The sequence below is a fragment of the Eschrichtius robustus genome, chromosome 10 (genome assembly GCF_028021215.1).
Source record: "Eschrichtius robustus isolate mEscRob2 chromosome 10, mEscRob2.pri, whole genome shotgun sequence".
In the NCBI taxonomy this organism is placed as follows: domain Eukaryota; kingdom Metazoa; phylum Chordata; class Mammalia; order Artiodactyla; family Eschrichtiidae; genus Eschrichtius; species Eschrichtius robustus.
This window is the reverse complement of record NC_090833.1, coordinates 94,109,503-94,121,702: the sequence shown is the minus strand read 5'-3', so window position 1 is coordinate 94,121,702 and position 12,200 is coordinate 94,109,503. Positions and strand designations below refer to the sequence as shown.

Sequence of the window (12,200 nt, the reverse complement as noted above, 5' to 3'; positions counted from 1 at the left end):
CAGGGAGCCGTCACCAGAGATGGGCATCACTGTTCAGCCTCCAAGGGTCTGATGCCTCCAGGGCTCTGCATAGAATGGGGGCTGCCCTGGGTATGAAGGAGGAGAATGCCTGAAAACTGGGGCCAGGCCACCTGAGATCCACAGCCTCAGCTGCTTCTCTAAGAGGTGGGACCTTATCACACGTCTGACCCATCCCAGCTGCTGTCTGGACACAAGGACTGTGAGCTACCCAGTGTACTGTAAAGCACCATCTAAAGTGTTCATCACCACACTCAGGAACCCCTTAGCTAAGGATACTTACCCCCAGACCTGTCCTGCTGTGTGGTCCCAGGAGTTTCTCCAACACTCTCATTCACTTACCAACCATCTCAGGTCACCTGCCTGTCTGGGGATCACAAGAAAGGAGTTTGAAAAATCAATGTCCTGTTTCCCCCAAAATATTTTTTATTCTTGCTTACATTTGTGTTTCCAATTGTGAATAAAAAATGCTTAGAAAGTGGTTACAAAACATCGTGAACCGGACACGAGGTGTGGGCTCCCCTTCTCTGCATGAGATGACACAGGGCCTGGCGTCTGGGTCTGGGTCGGCCTGCCTGGGCTCAGTCGGGCTTCTCACTTTCAGAATCTAGAAAACAAAACCGCCACAGCTCATTACAGGCCTGACGCGGTCACACGAGGCCCTGGAAGTTGGAATGGCGACACCAGAGAGGTCACGCTCCTTGGAGGGCTGGGCTGCCGGACCATGACCCAGGCACTATGCATACATACCCCAGGCTGCCTCTGCCATCTGGCCACCTTCCACACTGAGCAACCGCCCAAACCAGGCAGGGCCTTGCAGGGCCCACTGCCCTGGAGAGCAAGGTACCTCTGGCTCCACGGGCACAGCAAGCAGAGCAGCACCCCTGACCTGCCCGGCCTCTGCTCAGAGCTAGCGCTGAGGCGGAGCACTGCAGGTGGCCAGGGGCACAAAGCCTGACTGTATCTCGGTGGAAAGGCAGGACGAACAGACCAGGGCTGCCACCCCAGCCACGGGGAGCCGGAGGCACCACGACCCCCAGCTTGAGTACATGCAGAACACACGCAGGGGCACCAGCTGCTGACCATAAGGCCATCAGGGCCGGCGAGCCAGGAAAACATGCTGAATTCCACGGGGCCCTCCCCAAATCCGCACCAAGGCCCTGCACCTACAGGACAGCAGAGCCCCTCCGGTGACCCCAGGGCAGGTGGCCCAGCCCCCAACCCAGCTCTGTCCAAAGTGAGTCACACAAACCTGGCTTTCTGTGAGACAGCCAACATGGACAGGGGTCAGAGACACCATTTAGTTGGCTGTGAGACTCATGCCCTCCATGGGGCAGAGTCCACTGTACATCTAAATGCAGTTCAAATTCAGAGTTTGAAAGCCAAGTGAACAAGCCAACCTAGGCCCGAAGCCACAGAGCTGGCATGGGGTTCCCGCCCAACAGCCCACTCTCGTCCTCTGAGCCATGTTGGCTCAGCGTCAATCACACCCGGCTCCTGCCAGGAAGACAGTACCTGCCACTCAGCCCCCAGGCGCCTCATGGCCACCTCGGCCTCCTGGGCAAGGTGTTGACAGCAGGCATGGAGCTGAGAGTGAAACTGTCAGGACAGGGCAGGGCCGCCTGCCAGGGCTACCCACCCCATGCTCCCTTTGAGACTGGCTGTTCAGCTTTTACGTGGACAGAAGATAACAAAAAGATGTTGTTCCACACTGTTTTCAAGCAAAAATGTTTATTTTTCTCCTTCAAATATACAATCTCTTGGGGAGTCTGTGCCACTGACCGTTCACATACAAGGCCAGGACTCCAAACCACATGTCTGGTACAGCAAGGGGAGCGGGAAGAGGGCAGCTTCCACCACCCTCAGGAACCAGGCGCACATGATTCTCAACCCAAGGACCAAGGGGCACATTACAGAGAACAGAAATCTCTTACTACAGTATCATGGCCTGGCAGAAGAGTCTGTATAATCACCTAGAAAATTCAATTCTAACTGAATGGATGGAATAACATATTTAAACCAAAATAATTCAGCCAGTCCTAGTAAAGTCCCAAAGTACAGCAGAACTATACAATTCACAGCTGGGCAGCCCAACCAGCTGCCTCCCAGTGGGAAATGGGAAACATCTTGGTCAGTGAGGAGCAGGGCCTTCAGTTCCCACCCTGGGCTGTCTGGTGCCTGTCTGGGATGAGTCCCACTGAAATTTCCAGGAGAGGAACACTCCCACCCCCAGCAGGGCAACCTCAGTGCATGGAGAACAGTCTGGAGGCCAGAGGTGGGTGGAGCAGCCTGTGAACACATGGCAAAGCTAGGCCCAAGTGGCCACAGGCCTCAGTGCAAATGACAGAAAAGGAAGGCAGGTCAGTAGGAGGGTTGGCAGGCCCCCGGAGCAGAAGGGGTCCACTGTCTCTGCAGAGCAGGCGGCCTGCCTGTGCTCCTGCACCAGACACACACCTGTACCTCCCCCACACTCACAGCAGCCCTGCGGGCTTTGGGTCATGAGGGCGTGTCTGCTTACCTAGCGCTTTACAGCAGGTTCCACAGAGCCAAACACAGATGCTAACATTCCTGACTAAGAGACCAACTACCAGTAGCAATGCACTGCCCCAATAACCATGCATCCCTGGGCAGTTTGCTGGCAGTGCCCATGGCACTGCAGTTGAAGGAGTGTGTCCATCTGTTTGCTATCTATGACCATAGAGCTGGAGAGACCTCGTTTTATGAGTACAAAGCAGAACTCTTCTAGCATTTGCAACTCTTCAATATTCAAGGTCACTAGTTCAATTTTTTTTAAAGCACATACAACAGAGAAGTCAAGATCAGACTTTAGCTTCAGATTTTCAAACCATTCATGTCTGCAACTTAACACGGGAAATAGAGATATCAATACACAAGCCAACTGTAAATGAAATACATCTTTTCTGATACATGATTTTTTAAAACATCTCTTTCCATCAGGGAATGGAAAAGCTGGAATTCAAGGCACTGTACTTCTGCAGGGTGATTACAATGTTCTAACCATCAACTCAAGTACAGGAAGTGAGTGCAAAGACAGCAAGTGTAGACCATGGGAAACTAAGAGGGAACAAGGTCTGCAGCAATAAAGAAAGCAAGGACTGCTGCCCTGGCTGGGCACCCATGGGCAGGCGGGGAAGGACTTGGAGGCCAAACCACAACCTGACTCCTCTGGGCTATTCAGTTCAGTATGTTCCACTTGGCAAGTGGTGAGACAGAGGAGCTATGTGATCCGCAGCCTGGGGCCGGGCATGCTGACCATAGGTGGCCACAAGAACATGCGGAGTGCTGGCGTGCCTGTTGCACCCAAGCCTGGCCCCTCATCAAGGCTCCAGCTGCCTGCTTGGGCTGCCCAGGGCCCCCAGGACACTGGAGCTGGGATCAGGCTTCCATACTGGCCCACAGGCAGTGCATAGGGCGGGGCTGGAAGGCAGGAGAGAGCAGTACCTGGCATGGGCACAGGCTGGGCTGAGGCAGCTCCAGGAATGACCGCGGTGGGTAGAGGGCTGGGTGTCGGGGCCAGACATGGCATCCCCACTGCTGTTCGAGACGTGTTCATCTACAAGACAAGAAACGTGGTTTCAATCAGCTAGCCTCCCTCAGTGGCCTTGGGGGTCCCCACAGTTTCTCCATCCTCAGGAGAGGGTGGTCTCAGGACCTGCCATGGGGCACCTTTTATGGCTGACGCCAGAGTGGAAGTGCGTGGCTGGGAGGCAGCCATTGCCCCTCCCTCCTTCCACAGAGCTGCAGCCTGCCCACCTCTGGGCCACATGCCCCGACTGTCCACAGGCCAGAGTGGGCTTCAAAGCAGACCCCGCAGGACATGAACCCTGAAGTCGCACTAAGGGGACCACACACCCCAACCCAAGGCCTCCTGCTTGACTGGTCAGTGCCATTATGGCAGGACCAGAACAGCTGGGTGCTGTGCAGGGTTGTGTGCCCAGAGATAAGGAGTCAGTGGCAGGGCAGCCCCCCTGCTCTCTGCACCTCAGGTATAACACCACAGGAGAAGCAGCACAAGGACTGGGAAATGAGCTGTGATGGCTGGTGAGACCAGCATGGCCGTGATGCAGAAACCTGATGAGGCTACTGCAAGAAAACAGAGTAGGGCCCAACAGCCTTCAAACTGTCTAGACAAAATGTTGGCAGATCTAACCAAGCAACTATAAAAAAAGATAAAACATCAGAGCCAAGTGAGGTTTGCCCCAGGAATGCAGTGATGTCCCAGTAGAAATCACTGCATCTCACCACAGTTACATCCCAAGGGAGAATTCCATGTGATGCTCCCCACAGATGCAGGGAGAGTGTCTGAGGAGTTCCACCCTGCTTCATGGAAAGCACAGCTGCTGAAGCCGGAGGGTGCCTCCTCCATCTGGAAGGGCCTCTGCAGAACCCACAGCCAACCCTGTGCTGATGGTGAAATGCCAAATGTACTTCACCCAAGGATCCCCCTGCCCCTAGCCAACACTGTGTGGAAAGTTCCAGCCAATAAAAGAAAAGGAATAAGGGGCACAGACTAGAAAAGAAAGAGGAAAACCATCCTTATTTGCAGATGACAAAATCGTGTATGGAGAAAACCCAGAAGAGCAGACAAACCAACTTCTAGAACTAAAACGCACATTTAGCAAGATTGCAGGCTACAAGGAACAGAAAACAACCATATTTCTATATTCTACCAACATATAACTGTAAAAGGAAATTTTAAAGCAATAAATTTTACAACCACATTCTAAAATATCAACTATCTCAGGGTAAATGTAATGAAAGCTGTGTAACACCTTTACACTGAAAACTATAAAACTTTGCTGAGAGAAAATTAAAAAGACATAAACAAAACAATGCCATGTTTATAGAAAGACTCACTACTGTTAATGTGCCAAATCTTACCCAGATGCTTAACAGACTCAATACAATTGGAATCAAAGTCCCATAAGGCTATTTTGTAGGAATATACAAGCTGTTTCTAAAATGTAGGTAGAACTATTAAAGACCTAGAAAAATCAAGAAATTCTTGGGAAGGGACAAATTAGAAGTATTAACAGATACAAACTATACATAAAATAGATAAGCAACAAGGATTTACTGTATAACACAGGGAATTACACCCAATATCTTGTAATAACCTATAATGGAATATAATTTGAAAAAAGAAAACGACCACTAGCTAAGGCTTCAGCAAACAAAACCAGCAAATGCTGGGGAAGGGGAGAATCTGTTTTCCAGAGTTATCACTTATAATATTCAGATGTCCAGTTTTCAACAAGAAATCACAAAATCTTTACAAAGAAAATGAAAAGTATGACCCATACAGAGGGAAAATTCATTAACAGAAAATGTCCCTGAAGAAGTCTAAACATTGCACTTACAAAATAAAGACTTTAAATCAACTGCTTTAAATATGTTCAAAGAGTTAAAGGAAACCATGGACAAAAAGAAAACCAGGAAAATGATTCATGAACAACATGAGAATATCAATAAAGTGACAGAAGTTATAAAAGGAACCAAATATTAGAGCTGAAATATTAGAGCTAAAAGGTATAATAACTGAAATTAAAATTCCACTAGAGAAGCTCAAAAGCAGATCTGAGCAGGAAGAATAAAGAATCAGCAAACTTGAGACCACAGAATTGAAATTATCAAGTCTGAGAAACAGAAAAAAAAAAAAAAAAAGAATGAAGAAAAGAAAAGTATACAGAGCCTGTCAGGGAGAAGAGAAAGTGAAGGACAGGAAAAAATACTTGAAGTAGAGAAAGAAAAGACTGTCAACCAAGATTCTACATCCAGCAAAATGAACCTTCAACATGAAGGAGAAATTAAGACTCCTGGATAAACAAAAACTAAGGCAGGTTGTTACTAAAAGATATGCCCCACAAGAAATGCTAAAGGGAGAAGAGAATGTGAAGGACAGGAAAAAATACTTGAAGTAGAGAAAGAAAAGACTGTCAACCAAGATTCTACATCCAGCAAAATGAACCTTCAACATGAAGGAGAAATTAAGACTCCTGGATAAACAAAAACTAAGGCAGGTTGTTACTAAAAGATATGCCCCACAAGAAATGCTAAAGGAAGAACTTTCATTTCAGGCTGAAATGAAAGGATAATAGTAACTCAAAGCCATGAGACGAAATAAAGAAAGCAACTACACAGCTAAATATGTAAGCCAATACTATTGTACTTTCGGTTTTAATTCCTTTTTTCCCCTATATGATTTAAAAGGCAAACGCATTAGATAATAATTATAAGTCTATGTGAACGGGCACACAATGTATAAAGATGCAGTCTGTGCAAAAACAACACAAAGGAGGAGGGATGGAGACATAAAGGAGCAGAGTGTTGAAACAAAGTTGGTATTATTCAAACTAGGTTGTTACAAGGTTAAGATTTTAATTGTAATCCCTAAGGTAACCAATAAGAAAATAACAAAAACGTATACAGAAAAGTAAAAAAAAAGGGGGGGGGGAGGGATAAAAACCTGTAGGACATACAGGAAAAAAAAAATAGTTAAACCAGCAGAAGTCCTTTATTAACCATAATTACTTTAAATGTAAATGGATTGAACTCTCCAATTAATAGGCAAATATTGGCAGAGTGGATAAAAAAGCATAATTAATCTATATGCTATCTACAAAACACACACTTTAGATACAAACACACAAAGAGGTTGAAAGTAAAAGGATGGAGGAGAGGAGATCAAGATGGCAGAGTAGGAAGGTGTTTAGCTCACTTCCCCCCACGAACACATCAAGGATACATCCATAAAGTGGAGCAATTCTCTCTGCAAACAAACTGGATATGGACAGAAATATTCTTCTAAAACAAAAGCTGTAAAAGAAAGATCCACACGAGTCAGATAAGAAGGGAAAAGAGCTATCAGGTTGGGACCCAGGCCCACGGAAAAGGAGGGGGATATCACCACTAGGAGATCCTCCCTGGGGAGTGAGTGGTTTGAACCACATATTGGGTACCCCAGCCCTGGCGTCCAACATGCTGACATTCACATTACAGGGGTTCCAGAAGGAGACAAGTCTTCTTACTGGTTTGAAAACTAATAGGACTTCGAGGAGGGCTGTGAGAAACCTAGACCTGGCTCGTGACACAAGCTTGCTTACTCCTAGGAATGAGGTGTAGAATGGAGATTAAAACTGCCCCAGAATTCCAGATGGTTTCCTGAAACCACCTAGCATGCATCCAGCTCCTCTACCTCTGAAGAGCTTCCCACTAGGTTGAAGGCTGCCATTGCTGAGGAAAGTGTGCAGTTGGGGATGGAACTGACTCAGACCCAACACTGCATATAAATGGGGCAAGGGCAGCCTTTGCTGGCACTCACAGAGGCAGCAGATCAGGAGCTGTATGGAGCTGACTAGCATTCTGGGACTGTCCCAGTGTACACCCTGGCCCACACCAGGTGCCCACTGCAGCCCTTTTGCTCCAGCATTGTGCACCCTGGAGCAAAAGTGCCATTGCTGGGAGAGGGGAGAGAGCACACTTAGAGGGAAAGGAGCCAGCTCGGACCCCACCCCTGCTTCAGCACCTTGGGATGAGACCCCACCCCTGATAGGGTAGTGATGACCACTCAGCATAGAAGAAGCTTCTGCTCACACATGGCTCTGGCTCTAGCCCCTCCATCCCCAGCCCCACCACCCACCAAGGTGATACCAGTCAGCACATCCTGGGGGAAGACATGACCCATGCTCATTTCAGATCCAGCTCTCACACTGAAACTACTGAACACATGCAGACTGCATAGAGATGCTCCCACACAAGTACAACCCTTCAAGACCGAGATAGGTAACTGTTTCACCTAATTTTATAGAGATAGAAAACATTAAGCAAAATGAGAAAACAAAGGAATGTATTTAAAACAAAAGAACAAAGAAAAAACTCTGAAACAACAACTAATGAAAGAGAGAAAATTTACCAAAGAGTTCAAAGCATTAGTAATAAGAATACTAACTGAACTAGGGAAAAGAATAGATGAGCACAGAGAGAATTTTAACACAGAACTAGAAAATATAAAAACCAGTCAGAACTGAAGAATGAAGTAACTAAAATGAAAAACACACTAGAAGGAATTAACAGACAGTAATAGGTAATAGAGAAGAATGCATAAGTGATCTGGAAGATAGAATAATGGAAATCACCCAATCAAAACAGTAAAAAGAGAAACAAATTTTTAAAATATGAGAACAGTTTAAGGGACCTCTGAAACAACATCAACCATGCTAACATTCACATTATAAGGGTTCCAGAAGGAGAAGAGAGAGAGAAGAGAGTCGAAAATGTATTTGATGAAATTATGGCTGAAAACTTCCTGAACCTGGAGAAGCAAACAGATACCCAGGTACACAGAGTATCCCAAACAAGATGAACTGAAAGAGACATAGACCAAGATGTATCGTAACTAAAATGGTAAAAGTTAGAGATAAGGAGAGAATTTAAAGGTAGCAAGAGAAAAGCAAAGAGTCACATACAAAGGAACACCCATAAGTCTATCAGCTGATTTTTCTGCAGAAACTTTGCAGGCCAGAAGGGAATGGCATGACATATTTATAGTGCTCAAAGGGAAAAATCTACAACCTAGGACAATCTACCCAGCAGGATTACCATTCAGAATTAGAGGTGAGATAAAGAACTTCTCAAAAAAGAAAAAACTGAAAGAGTTCATCAATACTTAAACTAACTCTAAAAGAAGTCTTAAATGGTCTTCTCCAAGTGGGAAAAAAAAGGCTACAACAAGATGTAAGGATTTATAGGAAAGGAAAAACCCCACAAGTAAAGGCAAATATATAGTAAAGGCTGTGGATCAATCACTTAACATAAGCTAGTACAAAGATTAAAAGACAAAAATTGGAAAATAAACTATAACTACAATCAACAGTTAAGGGATAAACATGAAGATGTAAAATATGACATCAAATACACAAAATGTACGGGAGGGGAGTAAAAAAATGTAGATCCTTTAGAATGTGTTTGAACTTAAATGACTACCAGTTTAAAACAAGTAGATACATAGGTCAACATATATGAAACCCAAGGTAACCACAAATCAAAATCCTACAATAGATACACAAAAAAATAGGGAGAAAGTAACACAAGCATGCCATGATTTGATAAAGAAAATCATCAAACCACAAAGGAAGAAACTAAAAGAAGAAGAAAAGAATATAGAATGACAAAAACAACCAGAAAACAAGTAACAAATGGCAGTTAAGTACATACCTATATATAATTACTTTAAATGTCAATGGACTAAATGTTCCAATCAAATGACACAGAGTGGATGACTGGATAAAAAACAAGACCCATCTATGTGCAAGAGACTCTCTTTAGAATTAAAGACACACAGACTAAAAGTGAAGGGATGAAAGGAGCTATTTCATGGAAATGAAAACAACAAGAGAGCTGGTAGCAATACTAATATCTTGCAAATTAGACTTTAAAAGAAAGTCTATAGGAGGATTACTGAACTGAATGTCAATATTATGACATAGTATGAGTGTGTTTCATGTTTGGTAATTGCAATCATTGTTGCTTTTGTTGTGGTCATCCATGTACAATGCTTGGTGTCAGTCTATTTATCTCTTGTAAAAATAAAATACAGTGTGTGTGTGTGAAAAAAAAAATAAAAAAAATAAAAGAAAGTCTATAAAAAAGACAAAGAAGGATATTATATAATGATATAGTGATCAATACAAGAAGAAAATATAACATTTATTAACAGGTATGTACTTCATATAGGTGCAACTAAACATGGAAAGCAAATATTAACAGACATAAAAAGGAGAAATTGACAATAATAGAATAATATTTGGAGACTATAATGAAATATTGGTCTTAAATGACACATTAGACAAGTTGGACTTAATAAATATATATAGGACATTCCATCCAAAAACAGCAGAATACACATTCTTTTCAAGTGCACATGGAATGTTCTCTAGGATAGATCACATGCCAGGCCAAAAAACAAGTCTCAATAAATAGAAGAGAACTGAAATTACATCAAGCTTTTTTTTTCAACCACAACAGTATGAAACTATAAACCAATTACTGGAAGAAAAATGGGAAAAACACAAACACATGGAGACTAAACGACATGTTAATAAAAGAAACAATGGATGAATGAAGAAATCAAAGAGGAAATCAGAAAAAAAAGAGACAAATAAAAAAAATGCAACTTTGCACAACCTACAGGACGCAGCAAAAGCAAAAATAAGAGGGAAGATTCTAATAATACATGCATACCTGAGCATACAAGAAGAATCTCAGATAAACAACCTATCCTCCATCTAAATGAATTAGAAAAAGAACAAAGCCCAAGTCAGCACAAGTAAAGAAATAATAAAGATCAGAGAGGAAATGAATAAAAGAGAGACAAAAAAATACAAAAGATCACTGAAACTAGGAGCTGATTTTTAAAAAAGATAAACAAAATTGATAAGCTTTTAGCTAGGCTCATTAAGAAAAAAAGAGAACCCAAATAAACAAAATAAGATAGTAAAGAGAAGATTACAACCAATATCAGTGAAATACAAAAAATCATAAAAGAATATTACAATTATATGCCAACAAACTGAACAACCTAGAAGAAATGGATAAAAATCCTAGATATACAAAATCTTCAAAGACTGAATCAGAAAGAAATGGACAAACTGAACGGACTAGTAGTGAAATTGAATTATTGTTCAAAAAACCTCCCAGCAACAAAAGTCCAGGAACAGATGGCTTCACAGGGAAACTCTACCAAATATATAAAGAAGAGCTAATACCTAGTGTAACAAACTATTCCAACAAAATGAAGAGGAGGGAACACTCCCAAATTCATTCTACGAGGCCACCATTACACTGATACCAAATCTAGAAAAAGACATTACAAAGAAAAGAAAATTACTCGTCAATATCTGTGATGAATATAGATGCAAAAATCCTCAAAAAATATTAGCAAACCAAATTCAATAATACATAAAAAGGATAATACACCATGATCAAGTGGGATTTATTTCACGGATGCAAGGACAGTTCAATATCCACAAGTCAATCAGTGTGATACACCACATTAACAAAAGGAAGGATAAAAATCACATTATCATTTCAATAGACACAGAAAAGCATTTGACAAAATTCAACTACCATTCATGATAAAGACTTGCATCAAAGTTGGTATAGAGGAAACATATTTCAACATAATAAAGGCCATTTATGACAAACCTACAGCTAACATCATACTCAAGAGTGAAAAGCCAAAGCTTTTCCTCTAAAATCAGGAACAAGACAAGGATGCCCACTCTCGCCACTGAGAAGTAGTATTGGAACTCCTAGCCACAGCAGTCAGACAAGAAAAAGAAATAAAAGGTATCCAAATTGGAAAGGAAGAAGTAAAAACGTCACTATTTGCAGATGACATGATGTTATACTCAGAAAATTCTAAAGTTCCATCAAAAAACTATGAGGACTAATATATGAATTCAGTAAAGTTGCAGGATACAAGACTGACATACAGAAATCTATTGGTTTTCTAAACACTAATAATCAACTATCAGAAAGAGAAAGCAATAAAACAATCCCATTTAAAATTGCATCAAAGAGAATAAAATACCTAGGACTAAACTTAACCAAGGATGTGAAAGATCTATAACCTGAAGACTCTAAAACATTGATGAAGGATATTTAAGATGATACAAACAAATAGAAAAGATATTCCATGTTCCTGGATTGGAAGAATTAATACTGTTAAAATGGCCATACTACCCAAAGCAATCTACAGATTTAATTCAATCCCTGTCAAATTACCCATGACATTTTCCACAAAACTAGAAAAAATAATCCTAAAATTTATATGGAACCAAAAAGGCTCCCAATTACCAAACCAATCTTGAGAAAAAAGAACAAAGCTGGAGGTATCACACTCCCCGACTTCACATTATACTACAAAGGTACAGTAATCAAAAGAGGATGGTACTGACACAAAAACAGAAACATACATCAATGGAACAGAATGGACAGCCCCAAAATAAACCCATAAACTTATGGTCAATTAATCTACAACAAATGAGGCAAGAATATACAATGGGGAAAAGGCAGTCTCTTCAGTAAGTGGTGCTGGGAAAACTGGACAACTACATGTAAAAGAATAAAATTAGAACATTCTCTAACACCATATAAAAAAA

General features: G+C 42.3%; 1 protein-coding gene across 9 annotated transcripts in view; it reads right to left on the bottom strand.

Moving 5' to 3' along the window:
• Positions 1-421: 421 nt before the first annotated feature.
• Positions 422-12,200, bottom strand: part of WNK2 (WNK lysine deficient protein kinase 2) — a 148,677-nt gene continuing 136,898 nt past the window's right edge. For all 9 annotated transcript variants that reach the window (XM_068551857.1, XM_068551860.1, XM_068551861.1 and 6 more), the window contains 2 exons: positions 3,481-3,592; positions 422-625 (listed from right to left, as the gene is read on the bottom strand). In XM_068551857.1, the coding sequence (XP_068407958.1) occupies positions 600-625; positions 3,481-3,592 (138 nt within the window). In that variant the 3' untranslated portion in view covers positions 422-599. The remainder of the gene's footprint in view (positions 626-3,480; positions 3,593-12,200) is intronic.